The sequence below is a fragment of the Xenopus laevis genome, chromosome 7L (genome assembly GCF_017654675.1).
Source record: "Xenopus laevis strain J_2021 chromosome 7L, Xenopus_laevis_v10.1, whole genome shotgun sequence".
In the NCBI taxonomy this organism is placed as follows: Eukaryota; Metazoa; Chordata; class Amphibia; order Anura; family Pipidae; genus Xenopus; species Xenopus laevis.
The window spans coordinates 113,376,743-113,391,677 of record NC_054383.1 but is presented as its reverse complement, the minus strand read 5'-3'; the positions used below and the strand labels follow the sequence as shown (position 1 = coordinate 113,391,677).

Here is a 14,935-nt window from a genome sequence, read left to right as displayed (position 1 = left end):
AAGACTTGAGAAAGGAGCGTGTCCCCGAAACGTTGCACTTCCGCACTTTTGAATTAAAGCAAGGGTTTCCCTGCAAGCAAGCCTTGTGTGCCGGTATCTTTGTTTCTTGACTACATTTTGAGGTTGCCGTACCCTCTATTACTGAGCACCAGGCGTTATCTTCAGGAGATTTCCGTGGGTGTGCGTCTGCTCTATCTTGTTCCAACACCAAAGACACCTGATCTTCACTAAACTTATTTTGCTTAAGTGCCAGTTTTTCCCCTAGGCTTATACTCGAGTCAATACATTTTCCCAGTTTTCTTAGGTAAAATTAGGTACCTCGGCTTATACTCGGGTTGGCTTATACACGAGTATCATAACTTTTACCTGAGACACCCCAAAAGACTCATTCACATAACACACTCAGCACCTTCCTGAGACACGTTGATATACAGGAAATGATGTTGGCACTGGTGTTTGATACTAATAAACTTAAGCCTCTAAGTGTGGTTTAAAAATCAGATTCCAATAATTAGAAGTATGTCTATGTAGTTTGGCCACATTCTGACAGACATGTGTTCCACACATTAACTGTAGCCTAAGGGGCCCTTTACTAAGGGTCGAAGTGAATTCGAAGTGAATTTTCGAATTCAAAAACTTCGAATTTCTAAGTAATTTTTGGGTACTTCGACCATCGAATAGGCCAAAATTCGATTTGAATTGAAAAAACTTTGAATATTCTACCATTCAAAAATCAAAGTACTGTCTCTTTAAAAAAACGTAGACTTCGACACTTTGCCACCTTAAACCTGCCGAATTGCTATGTTAGCCTACGGGGACCTCCTAGAATCTATAGCAGGTAAGTTTTTAGAAGTCAAATATTCTCTTTAAAAATCATTCGATTCGTTCGAATGGAACGATTTTTACCTCGATCGAAAACAGCCGCTTTTGATCGAAAAAATACTTCGGCTATCAAAGTATCAAATTTTATGGTCGAATTTCTAAGTTTTTTAACTTCGAAATTCGACCCTTAGTAAATGTGCCCCTAAGACATAAAACACTCTCTAACATAATAAATCCTAAAAAATTATATTTACAGGAATTACAGGTATGGAAGGCACAGAATAAAGCAGAACTAGGAAAAGAAAAGAGATCCCTTCTTCAAAACTTTGTTATACAGTACATATACTATTTATAGGATTAACTGCCTTCACAAACAAGTCCTTACTAAATATATAAATATATGCTGGTGTGAATTCTCCCTAACAGAAATATTACTTCTAATTTGCATGTTTTCTCATTTCTTGTGCATCAATGCTGCCTGTTGCTTTTAAACACCTGATTCCATGTTTACATTTCAGATTCCAGTGACCTATCCCCTGGTGCAATAGCCGGCATTGTGATCGCTGTCCTATTTGTTGTAGCACTGATACCTCTCACCATCTTCTTCATTCTCCGCAAGAAACATATCAACAGTGAGTGCTTAGTGATGGCATCTACCCAAAATTGCTTTCTCACTACATAAACATAAACCTAAAATGCACTATTATTTGTCTGACATTGTTGAGAGAAATTAAGATCTAAATAGACAGAAATAAAAGATTTGTCTTGTTAATGATGACAACAAAATGTATTATGGGTTGGAATGGTCCTTCTACACATACTGGAACACATAGGAGCAGGCTACGGTATTTTAAATTATGCATGGTCCTAACTGCATTAGCAGTCATGAGCAAACCCTAATCATTTATTCAGAATCACACTTTTTTTTATTTCTTTACAGAGACTCCAATGCCCACAAATCCTGTATATGAGAATACAGGCCCTCACGCACCAAACACATATGACAATGTCATTGCAGGATCAAAGGTACAATCTGTTCTCTTTTGCCTCTCCGAAAAAAGGTCATATCTTGGGTAATCATTTCACAGCCAATTAGGTTATATAAAATCTATTCAAGTATCCCTGTTAACTGCCAAACTTGAGAAAGAGCTCAGCTCGAAACACTTCGTGACACATTAAAGCACTTGAATTTTGCAGTAAAGTTCTGCGTATTGGACCTATTATTAACCACCACCTTATTGTTTGAACTGCCAAACTATGTCCTGGCAACAGAAAATTTGTTAATAGTGTTGGAAGTTCTAGAATAACAAAACTTACTGATCAAAAGATAATAAGCTATATTTGAGGGTGTCGCTACTTCAATTACCATTTAAAAAGACATTTAAAAACTACAAATCTGTTGGGACAGAAGCTGCATTTAATGAATATAAACACTGTAAGCAAAGTTGTAAATCAGCAATCTGGAAGCCAAAGAAAGGAAATGAAGAGTTAATTGCGATGGAGGTGAAAACTAACCCTAAAAAGTTTTTTAAATATATTAATAGTAAAAAGATGCAAGTTGAGAGTGTTGCTCCATTAAATAATGGTACCAGTATGGTTGTAACAGATACAGAAAAGGCAAATGTGCTAAACCAGTTATTTTCTTCAGTTTATACAATAGAGGAGTCTGAATTCCCAGGCTCACTTTATAGCTGCACTGATGGCTCAGCTCAATCTAGTCAGTGGCTGACTCAGGATATGATCCATAAAGCTTTAATAAAAATTAATGTAAAAAAGGCTCTAAGGCCTGATGGCATACACCCCCGGGTTCTAAGATAGTAAGAGAGCTTAGTTCAGTTTTAGACCAGCCCCTATTTCTGATTTTCTCAGATTCGCTTTCATCTGGTATGGTACCTATGGATTGGAGAAAAGCTGATGTCATTCCAATATTTAAAAAAGGATTACGATCTCAGCCTGGCAATTATAGGCCAGTAAGTTTGAAATCGGAAGTGGGCAAATTATTTGAAGGCTTGTTAAGGGATCACATTCAAAATGTTGTCCTAGTGAATGGAATTATGAGCAGCAATCAGCATGGCTTTATGAAGGATAGGTCAAATAGGACAAATTTGATTGCTTTTTATGATATGGTAAGTAAGATGCTGGACAGTGGGGGGGGCAGTAGATATGATCTATTTGGATTTTGCCAAAGTGTTTGATACTGTGCCCCACAAATGACTGCTTTCTAAACTAAGGTCTGTTGGGCTTAATGAAGTCGTTTGCACGTGGATAGGAAACTGGCTACAGGATCAGGTACAGAGGGTGGTTGTTAATGGGACATTCTCTGCTTAGAGTAAGCTTCTTAGTAGGGTCCCTCAGGGCTCGGTATTGGGTCCACTTTTATTTAACTTGTTCATTAATGACTTAGGGGAGGGTGTTGTAAGTAATGTATCAGTGTTTGCAGATGACACAAAATTATCCAGCCCAATTAATTCCATCCAGGATGTGGCATCCTTGCAACATGATCTTGACAAACTGGCAATCTGGGCAGCTAAGTGGCAAATGAGATTCAATGTTGATAAATGTAAAGTCATGCACCTGGGATGTAAAAATATCCAAGCCACTTATACCCTTAATGGGACTGCACTAGGCAAATCCATTATGGAAAAGGACCTTGGAGTCCTTGTAGATGATAAACTTGGCTGTAGCAAGCAATGCCAGTCAACAGCATCAAGAGCAAATAAGGTCTTGAGCTGTATTAAAAGGGGAATAGAGTCAAGGGAGGAGGGGGTCATTCTTCCACTGTATAGAGCACTGGTAAGGCCCCATCTAGAATATGCCGTACCGTTTTGGTCTCCATCACTCAAACAGGACATTATTGTATTAGAGAGGGTACAAAGAAGGGCAACTAAGCTGGTGAAAGGTATGGAAAATCTTAGCTATGAGGAAAGACTGGCCAAATTGGGGGTGTTCACGCTGGAGAAGAGGTGCTTAAGGGGTTATATGATAACTGTGTATAAATATATAAGGGGATCATATAATAATCTCTTTAATGCTTTATTTACCAGTAGGTCTTTCCAGCTGACACATGGTCACCCATTCCGATTAGAAGAGTTTCTGCCTAAATATTCAGAAGGGGTTTTTTTACAGTGAGAGCTGTGAAGATGTGGAATTCTCTCCCTGAATCAGTGGTACAGGCTGATACATTAGATAGCTTTAAGAAGGGGTTGGATAGCTTTTTAGCAAGAGAGGGAATACAGGGTTATGGGAGATAGCTCATAGTACAAGTTGATCCAGGGACTGGTCCAATTGCCATTTTGGAGTCAGGAAGGAATTTTTCCCCCTCTGAGGCAAATCGGAGAGGCTTCAGATGGGTTTTTTTTGCCTTCCTCTGGATCAACTGGCAGTTAGGCAGGTTAAAAAAAAAAGTTAAAAGGTTGAACTTGATGGACGTGTGTCTTTTTTCAACCTAACTTACTATGTTACTATGTATTATCTGTGACTTATATTGAACACTCACCCTTGAGGTGAGTGCATGCATAATAAGTCTGCAGCTGATGTATCTCTCCTTGAAACCTTTTCAACATTCATATATCAAGTAAGAGTGACAATATTTTGCCAACATTGTGCTAATTTTTGGTGGACTTTTTAGTTCAATATTAACAGCAGTTATTAACAGAATTGTTCTATTTTTGCAATATTATAGTGCTGGAAGTGATAACGATTTTTTTAGATGTGATTTAATAACATGCCAATTGCATCTATATTTAAAATATAAAATAAATCGGGATTTCATTGTGTATCATATAATCTTGTAACTGGTTGTAACTATATCTTGAACATGAAATTCATGTTCATCTGAAGTGATGTTCAGATGACTTTTCCATGAACAGATTCACTTAAGGTTCTTAGAATTGCCATACTGGGATATTTTTATTTCTAAAAAGAGAAACAAGGTGGCATTTTTGTTTGGGGAGGCTACCAATAGAAGGATTTCCATTGCAGGACTTATCATTATACAGTCATATGAAAAAGTTTGGGAACCCCTCTTAATTCTTTGGAGTTTTGTTTATCATTGGCTGAGCTTTCAAAGTAGCAACTTCCTTTTAATGTATACCATGCCTTATGGAAACAGTAGTATTTCAGCAGTGACATAAAGTTTATTGGATTAACAGAAAATATGCCATATGCACCATAACAAAATTAGACAGGTGCATAAATTTGGGCACCCCAACAGAGATATTACATCAATACTTATTCGAGCCTCCTTTTGCAAATGTAACAGCCTCTAGACGCCTCCTATAGCCTTTGATGAGTGTCTGGATTCTGGATGGCGGTATTTTTGACCATTTGTCAAAATCTCTCCAGTTCAGTTAAATTAGATTGCTGCTGAGCATGGACAGCCTGCTTCAAATCATCCCATAGATTTTCCATGATATTCAAGTCGGGGGACTGTGACGGCCATTAAAGAATATTGTACTTCTCCCTCTGCATAAATTCCTTTGTAGATTTCGAAGTGTGTTTAGGGTCATTGTCTTGTTGGAATATCCAACCCTTGCGTAACGTCAACTTTGTGACTGATGCTTGAACATTATCCTGAAGAATTTGTTGATATTGGGTTGAATTCATAAGACCTTTAATAAGGGCCTCAGCCCCTGAACTAGCCACACAGCCCCACAGCATGATGGAACTTCCACCAAATTTGACAGTAGGTAGTAGGTGTTTTTCTTGCAATGCGTGTTCTTCTTCCGCCATGCAAAGCACTTTTTGTCTCATCAGTCCAAAGCACTTTGTTCCAAAATTACTTTGGCTTGTCTAAATTAGCTTTTGCATACAACAAGCGACAAATTGCGCTGAATTGTAGAACAATGTACAGATACACCATCTGCAGCAAGATGTTCTTGCAGATCTTTGGGTTGTTTGCAACCATTCTCAAAATCCTCCGAACATGCCGCTCCTGTATTTTTCTAGGCCTGACAGACCTGGGTTTTACAGCAACTGTGTCAGTATTAAGCAGTTACATGCATTCAAATTAGCAACATTACACGGGTACCCAAATTTTTGCACAGCCAGCTTTTCACATTTGATTTAATTTCATACAACTGAATATTGCTTCACTAAAAATCTTTGTTCAGAAAACACCCCAGTACTCAGATGTTCCTGGGAAATGAAAGACATACCACTGTTATCTCTTGTTGAAAGTGGAGTAAATTATTATGCAGGCTGAGAGGGGTTCCCAAACTTTTCATATGACTGTATATAAATATATAACTGTTGATCTGATTCTTGAAAAGTTATTCTACACCAATGTTTCTAAATTAATCTGACTTAACTTTTTATAGATGCCCAAATTGAATAAATGCTTCCATAAAGCACTGTAAATTAAAATTTACATTTTTGTCATAAAATTAGAAAATCACAGGGGGAATGCAAATTCAAATATTTTCAAATTCAAGTTTTAAAAAATGCGGTAGGTAAAAACTCTATATTCAGACTATTTTTTGAAAGATTCAAATTGTTAAAATGTATGGAACAATGTACATTTCAAATGTAGTTGGAGATGTGCCAGCAGTTTACACGATCATCAATAAAACTGTTTTAAGTTCATTCTATTAATGTTGTACTTTAAATAAACCTGAGTGTGCTCAGAAATATCAGATAAATCAGTTTCTTATAACTTTTCCACAGTGGAATTCATGGTCATCTTTCATTTTGTTTGAATATTTCTGAAGTTGGTTGTCTTGAGGGCAGACTGTAGCCCAAAAGGATCGGGGTCCACTCTGACCCTCATTCTGACTCATTCGGACAGCCTCAAAATTCCACAGGAACCTTTAAGAAACAGATACAATATAGTACTGCAAAAAATATACCAAAAACTCAAGTTACTCTGCAAAGTTTTCCATTCAGTCAGATAATAGCTTATTAGTTGCAAACCTGAGTCAAATTGAAGAGCCTTGTTAGCAAAATGGAAATTATTCTCAAAGCATTTATTAACTTGCCCACACTTTGCCTCTCTGGATTGCCCCACAAACCAACATGTTTTCTCTCACATTTTACATCAAACTGTTTTGGGAAATTACTCATTTGTAGAGAATGATATGCACTGAAATAACCGTACCTCCTTTCAGTTGGCTAGTAGTAAACGGAAAAGGACATTTTTAAAAAAACAACCCATTGTACCTGTCTGGGGTGAAGAAAGGCAATTCAACACAAGATTTTCGCAACAACGCAATATCACATGTGTCTGAGCTTATCTAAAACTGCATCCCAGCTTAGTGGGGAGGCACATTTATCAAGGGTTTAATTACGAATTCATGTCTTTATAACTCACATAAATTCGATTTTACTCAAAATTCAAATATTTGATTATATATATTTATTAAAAAAAATATAAAATATGTAAAATGTAAATATAAAAAGAATATTTATTAAAAAAAATAAAATATGTAAAACTCAGACGAATTTTACAGACCCGGAAACTCGAATCGAATTTGATTCGAATTCGACTGAGCTCGAATCAAGTTTTTTCTCCGAAAAAACTCGAATGTAAGGAAGGTTGCAAAGATCTTCAGATTGGTCACTGGACTTCTTCCATTGACTTATACCTGTATTTGGCAGGTTTTAATTGCCGATGAGTCGAGTTTGAATTCTTAAAGGATCGAGACTTTGATAAATCTCAAAAATCGAATTAAATTTTTTTTAAAAAAATTCTAATTGAGTTTGGATAATTCCCTAGTCGAATTTGACAGTTTTGACCATGAAAAAAAAATTCAAAAGTTTGAATTCAAATTTTCAATTCGATCCTTAATAAATCTTCCCTTATTTGTTACTGATTGTTCCACAGATTTGTAAAATTAAATGGATTATATTGTTTTTCTTACAGGAGAACATGGCAGGAAGTAAGCCTCAGGAATCCAGCTATCAGGTACATTAATTATGTATTTTATGGCAATTAATATCATAATACCTATGCATTTAGCATAACCAGAATTATAATATGGGGCCTTTTGGAATTTTGGAGCCACCAAGGCTTCTTTTATAAGTGCACTAAAGAAGGAAGTTCAAGAGATAGTTGGACATTCAGGGCGTACAATGAACATAAATATTTGTTACACAAGAGCCTAGTGTTGAAAACTGTATTAAAGGGGTTGTTCACCTTTGAGTTAACTTTTAGTATGATGTAGAGAGTGATATTCTGAGACAATTTGCAATTGGTTTACATTTTTTATTATTTGTGATTTTTATTTAATAATTGTTATTTTCATTATTTGTTTAGCTTTTAAATTCAGCAGCTCCGTTTGCAATTTCAGTAATTTGGTTGCTAGGTTAGCCAGTCACAGGGCAAAATAAAACAAAAGGTCATTTCCTTTATTGGCTTACTAAGATAATCATAGCAAGCTTTCAGAACATTTTAGTTCCTTTTCCAAGCTGCATTATATTCATCTTCTTTGCTAGATTCCCCTAGCAACCATGCATCGATTTGAATAAGAGACTGGAATATAAATAGGAAAAGCCTGAACAGGCCCGGGCCAAGCTACCTGGGTGCCCAAGGCAACCCGGCTGGCCGCTTCGCCCCCTTGCCGGCACAGCTCCTGAGTGCGCATGCACTCACGCGCCCGGGATTGTGCGTGTCACTGAGTGCGCACGCGTCCGGGAGTGCGCATGTGCACGATTCCTGAAATTCGCATCTGCTTATTAAGAGCTTATTAAAGGGGGAACTCTGGCTTCAGAACCAAAAATTGATAAAGAGCCTTACATAACACAGAAACCCCTAATATATCCATCACAGTTTCCTGTTTCTTCAAAAAGTATGAATAAATGCCATTTTTAAATCCAGCTGTTTAACAGTTCTTCTCTTTCTGCATCATTTGAAATCCTGGAACACTTTGCAAAATAGACAGCACCCAACAGGAATTTTCTTAAAAAGCCTTTATTTAAAGGGCTTTATTCAGACGAAATACAGCACGAAATACAGCAACGTTTCAGGCTTCCATTAGCCTTTCCTGGCAGGGAAGGAGGGACTAAACACTGATGTTACAAATTGTAACAACTTCTCCACAGCTTACAGACAGCATGCAGGAACTACATAACCCACAATGCATTGCACTGTGGTGTTCTGTTCCTTATTGAAATCATGTGTGCAGGGAATTGTGGGGTTTGGAGGATGCAGGCTGAGGACAGCTGGCTGTTGATACAAAGTAACAGTAGTCAGCCAGCTCAGCAAAGTAGTCAAACAGATCAGCAGGAGAGCCGGGGGCTAGGCTTAGGGAACTGTCAGAAACCATTAAAAATCATGAAAAGTCTGCATATTTTTTAAATGATGTATATTGCAAAGTTGCTTGGAATTATATTTACTTTTCAAAAAGCTTAAGTTATGTTTTTATGGAGTTCCCCTTTAAATATTTCCATAATGCAAAGTACATTTGAATGTATAATATTTATTTCTATGTCTCATATAAACAGGAACTTCAATTCCCGCATAATAATGTGTATAGTCATTTACGGAAAACTCCCAGAAAATAATACAGGTAATTATTTTTGCATAGGTTCTTTCACTTATAGAACATATAAATATATAAATAATGCTCACATCATTACCCCTAAAAATGTCCAATGGAATAGAAACATAAATTTAAGATGCAAGCACTGACATGCACTTTACATGTCAAATTCAAGCTGAAGATTTGACAAAAGCCAAGGTGGAGTAAGCCTTAGATATCATTGTAGCCATTTTGGGGGGAAATAAGTGTTAAAAAAAAATTGGTGTTACTTGTCCTTTAATAGTGCTGCTCAGCAGAACAAATATATATTGTTTATATTTAATTTATACATTTTCCTTGGGGCTAGACATGTTGTTAGTTTCCCAGGTGCCCTCAATCATTTGATTTGTACTCTGATAAACGTCAGTCACCCTTCAGTACACTGCAAGTTGAAGTGATATCACCTCCTCGCTTTTCCTTCAGCAGTCTACCAACAGAACAATGGGATGTAGCAATATATCAGTTTCCTGACACATGCATTGCTACAAATGCTCCCATGTCCCACCTATTGGTAGATATGAGAATATCACTCACTTTTAAAAAGTGTCACCGTGACTCCTCCAGTTACATTGAGCAGGAGAAAAAATAGCTTATAAGAAACAGTTCCATTGTAAAGCGCTGGCTCTTTCTGAAAGCCAATGATCGGATACCGTGATGGCTGCCTACACACCAATATTACACCAAAATTTTGGTTCAGGAGTATAGTTTTATTTAGTGAAGGATTTGTAATTTAGTAATAAAAACCAACACAGAATCCCTTTAATGAGTATATGTCCCAGGAACTTTAGTAAAATGAAATATTGATTTCTACAGATTAAAAATAGTGACTCCTTTGCTTGATCTGCACCTTTCAGTATTTTTTAAAATAAATGTCTTAACTGCAAGAAACTGATTATTCTCTTATATTCACTCTAATATATTTGTGATATTTTGTCTTTTAGATTAGTCTCAATGCTGATAATTCAACCCAGTTCCTAGTATTGGAGCACACAAACTGGGGACCAGAACACAGCGGGACAAAACGAGAGTCAGAAAAAGTTATTCATTTCCCCAGACAGTATTTAAAGAAGCTCAGTGCCTCAGAGACAAAAGTGGCATGTTTACCTATTCTGCTCTGTTTTAGTGAAATGTTATACTTAATGTGTGATATTATTAATTCTGTATCCCTTTTATTCTGTAAAGTGCTGCAGGAGACAACGATGGAATGTACATAATAATAAAATGAAGGGACTTACAAGCATTGTACATACACACAAACATAGAGGGGAATGAAACTATAATTTATGTACATGTTGCTGTGATAATTAATGTGAATCATCTATAAATATTTGATGTATTCCTTAATTGTGTTCAGGGACTTTTATTTGCCAAACACACTTATCTTTCTGATCAGTCTGAAATTTGGCCACACGTCCTAAGCCAGACACCAACTTATATAATTGTTGTCCTTAAAAGAAATATGAGGCACTCGGGGCAGAATCAGAGGCAAAGATTTTCACTACCATAATCTTACATCATTCCTATGTTGGTGCATTATACCCTGTGTAACTGCTAAATATCTAGTATAAGTAAATCTAAAACAACTGGACTTGCTGAGTAATCATTGAAGACATTTCACTACTCATCCGAGCAGCTTCTTCAGAATCCAGAGATGCCGGATTAAAGTGTACAATAAACTTCTAATGAGAATCCCACCTAATCTGTGTAAATCTGACCGCATGTCCTATACAGGCATTTTACAGAGAAAATAAGCTTTCTTATAAAAGAAATTGGTTTATATTATTTTTGCAACAGATGGGAAATACAAGTAATTAGAACAAAGCCAGCAGAAAGTAAGGGCAAAAATTATATCAATCCAGCGAGATTTGTCAGTGATTAATTTAAGCAAATAAATGTATGTGTAATTGTTCAGTGTAACAATTTAGTGACGTTAAACAAAAGCAAACATCTCAGCCCTACTATACTGACTTATAATATTTACAGTGACACTCATACAAGCCCTATAATACTCATACTGATAGTGGCTGCTTCTCATTATATTAAATTACAACGGTTGGTCTCTTCCTTGTGTTAATCTTTTTGGTACTGTAAGGCTTTTCATTTTAAGGGCAGTGACACACAGAGAAATTTGCCAGCCATGTCAAATATTTTTTTGCTACAGTGGGAAAAAAAATCTCCCCAAAAATGCCTTGCCTTTTCAGTGAGATTTGTCACCTGTGGTAGTAAATTTTTAACGTGGGTCGTTGACCTTAATGTGGACCTATTATGCCAAGGAAGACTTGTTGCACTTATTTTACAATAGCTCAAGTGTTTGCTGTGTAGGGTATAAATAATGGTTGACCTAACAATAAAATAGAGCTACAGCCCCCAAGATTCAGTACAGGTGTAGGATCCTTCATCCAGAAACCCATTATCAAGAAATCTTTCAACTACTGGAAGGCTGTCTCTCATACAGTAGATTCCATTATAATCAAATAATTCTAATTTTTAAAAAATGATTTCCTTTTTCTCTGTAATAATAAAACAGTACCATGTACTTGATGGTAACTAAGCTGCATGAATCCATATTGATGGCAAAACAATCCTATTGCATTTATCTGTCTTCATCTTGATTAATACGTTTTTGCTGCACAACTATAGGATATTTCTATTGATGTAGTTAAATTACATATATAAATGCTGGGCTCTAGGTGAAAAAACCAGGAAAGAAAAAAACATAAATACATATGGAGCAACTAGTAACACTTACCATGTCAGTTTATGTATTTAGATACATTGCTTAGAACAACAGCACACAATGTATGTTGACACTGGATCTTTGAAATGCCAATTTTGGTGTAAATGTCTGGCAACAACAAACAGACTTCATGCATTGCTTGGCCAGATGTATTTCTCTATACTCAGCATGCTCTGTCCCTGTTCCTTGCATGTTCCACACAATCCTGATGTTGAGCGTTACATGTGCATCATTATTATACACATAAATAAACAAGCCAGTGCCTGTTCCTTTTGTCACCATTTTAGAATAGTGCATTGTATTTCAGCCAAATTTACAAGATGCAATGCTAATCTTATTGTTCTTAATGTGCATGGATATGAACTGGAATAGTAGGTTTACCATGGCATGTATTAAATTCATGTAAATGTAATTCTACACACTATAATACAATTGCTAGACAGAATCGTAATAGTCCAAAAAAGGTTCTTTACTTTAATGAATTTAGAAAGTGAATAAATGACAGTCCAACTGTCCCAGTCCCAAAGTTCTACTCCCACATCATTTACCACCGCTACTCATTAATTTAATAATGTTGACCTTCAAGCAGCTCAGATAAAGAACTGAATTATCCCCCTAAACTTATTGTTGAGATAAAGCCCTACTAACAAACATAACTTGCAGCACAAAATTCCTCTTCCAAGAAACAAACAGACCAGACACTACCATAAGTCACATCAAGTAGGAATTTATTACCAGTAATATAACTGTGAATTTGAATTTTATGTACAGCTTAGCTCAGTAGGACAAAGTTAGATTATTGTTTACAAGTAATAAAATACACAAGTAAAATATATGACATCAACTAATAACATATGTCTAGTAGATTGCCTACTCTAGTAGCTTAGAAATTGTTGAATGTGGAATGAGTGTCAGAAAATACAGCAATACAGTATGTTGTCCAAGACAAGAGTGTAGGGGATCAGAAAACTCTTCCCCCTGTTTTGACTGAATTCATTTTAGGCCAGCCAGCTCATATACTGTACCTTAGTTACATCTGCCTGGGAGAGGAGAGAAAGGCCTGCTTGGAGGAAAGTTTGGAGCTCCAGGTGTACAGAGAGATCCCATCCTGTTCCCTGCCAAGTTTGTGAAAGGTTTAGGTCTGTATAAGTAACACTTTCCTTGGCTATTGTTATACATAAGTACTTAAAGGAGTCAATCCTAATTAATGGGGCTAGAGGGAAGCTACTGGGGTTAATCCCTTCATCCACTGGGAAAATACTGGACTTTCCCCAGTTTACCAATAGACTGCAACATTTCCCAGATTCCTTTGTTATTGTCAGGACTGTTTGTAGGGAAGAAATATGTTCCTCAACCTGCCCTAGGTGCATTCCTGTTATGTTGGATGAGGTATGAAGAAAGCTATTGGCCATATTGCCAGAGCAAATAAGAGTGGTCACTAGTTGGATTGTGCTTGACAAGATATTGTTGACACTAAGGGGCAAATTCGCTAAAACGTGAAGCGGCTAACGCTAGCGCAAATTCGCCAGCGTGACGTAATTTCGTTACTAGTGAAATGGACCTACTCTAGCACTACTTCGCACCCTTACGCTATGGCGAAGGGATGTAACTATGCTAATTCACTAACTTGCGCATTTTACTGAACATTACCTCTTGCGCCAGACTTGCTTTCGCCACCTCAGACCAGGTGATAGAGTAGATAGGGCTTGCTTCAAAAGAAGTTTTCAAAAACGCTGGCGTCTTTTACTTTTTTAAGGGTGATAGGCTAAAAAAGATTGTAGATTTTTTTGGGGGTACCCTCCTCCCCCCCCTACATTTCCTAACATATGGCACCTAAACTATACAGTGGGCACATGTATAGGGCAAAATAACAACTATATTTTATTTGATGAAGCTTTCCCAGGCTTGTGTAGTGTAATGTATTTGCTGCTACATATACGTCCATTGTACTTTAACTTGGTGCCGTATGCAATTTAGGCATCACTAGCGTAACTTTGCGTTGCTTGACGAAGTAACGATATCACAACTTCGCTACCTTTTGCCTCAATGAGCGCAACTTCGGATTTTAGTGTATTAGCAGCATCCTGGCGAAGTGCGGCAAAGCCAACGCTGGCGCAACTTCGAAGGTAAGTAAATTTGCCCCTTATTTGGGCTTCAGGGTTTCGATACAAGAGGCTAGCCCATTTCATAAAGTCGTCGCCCAACCCGAATCTCTGCAGAGCCTCCCATAAATAAGGCCACTATTTACAGTCCCTTCAACATACCCTACATGTCGCAAAAATAGATCTGATCCCATAACAATCAGTAATACAATTGGGTGGGATGAACTGGTTAAGAATGGCATTCACTCCAGTAATAACAGTAAACTCAAGATGAGCAATGCTCAGATACAGAGCTCTGTTTTAAAGGGAGCAAAAAGATCAGACCTTGGTGGCCAGTTGTATGTTGGTGGATGCTACTGTTGCTAAGCTAACCTCAAGATATTTTCAGATAACCGTGTTATTAACTAGTAGCGGTATACAAACAGATTTTAATCAGCAAAACAAGTAAAACACATTTGCTGCAGTGAGTCAGATAGACCCCACATGTGCCCAGTGCACGATTGCTATTTGTACTGGATGCTGTTGCCTTTTATATATTTTTGTTTGCTGCAATGCGGTGTGTATTTTATTTTTTCTAGTAAAATATGTAAAATAACAGTTTCCAAATATCTTTCACATGCAAAGAGGTCAGGTCCTCCGGCTTGCCACAGGTAACACCCCAGGTGTATGCGAGTGTGATCCTGTTCTATGTTAGGGTTATATAATGCTTTTTTATGGACAGTTCACATGTTGGGCATAACATGGTTTGTTTGGTCAGG

At 37.0% G+C, this 14,935-nt stretch overlaps 1 protein-coding gene across 1 annotated transcript in view; it reads left to right on the top strand.

The window, feature by feature from the left end:
- The window catches only part of LOC121395500 (SLAM family member 8-like), a 28,853-nt gene extending 18,171 nt beyond the window's left edge, over positions 1 to 10,682 (top strand). Inside the window, exons 5-9 of the mRNA XM_041569070.1 lie at positions 1,341 to 1,454; positions 1,763 to 1,848; positions 7,682 to 7,723; positions 9,262 to 9,326; positions 10,280 to 10,682. Of these exons, the coding sequence (XP_041425004.1) occupies positions 1,341 to 1,454; positions 1,763 to 1,848; positions 7,682 to 7,723; positions 9,262 to 9,321 (302 nt within the window). The 3' untranslated portion in view covers positions 9,322 to 9,326; positions 10,280 to 10,682. The remainder of the gene's footprint in view (positions 1 to 1,340; positions 1,455 to 1,762; positions 1,849 to 7,681; positions 7,724 to 9,261; positions 9,327 to 10,279) is intronic.
- Positions 10,683 to 14,935: the final 4,253 nt, after the last annotated feature.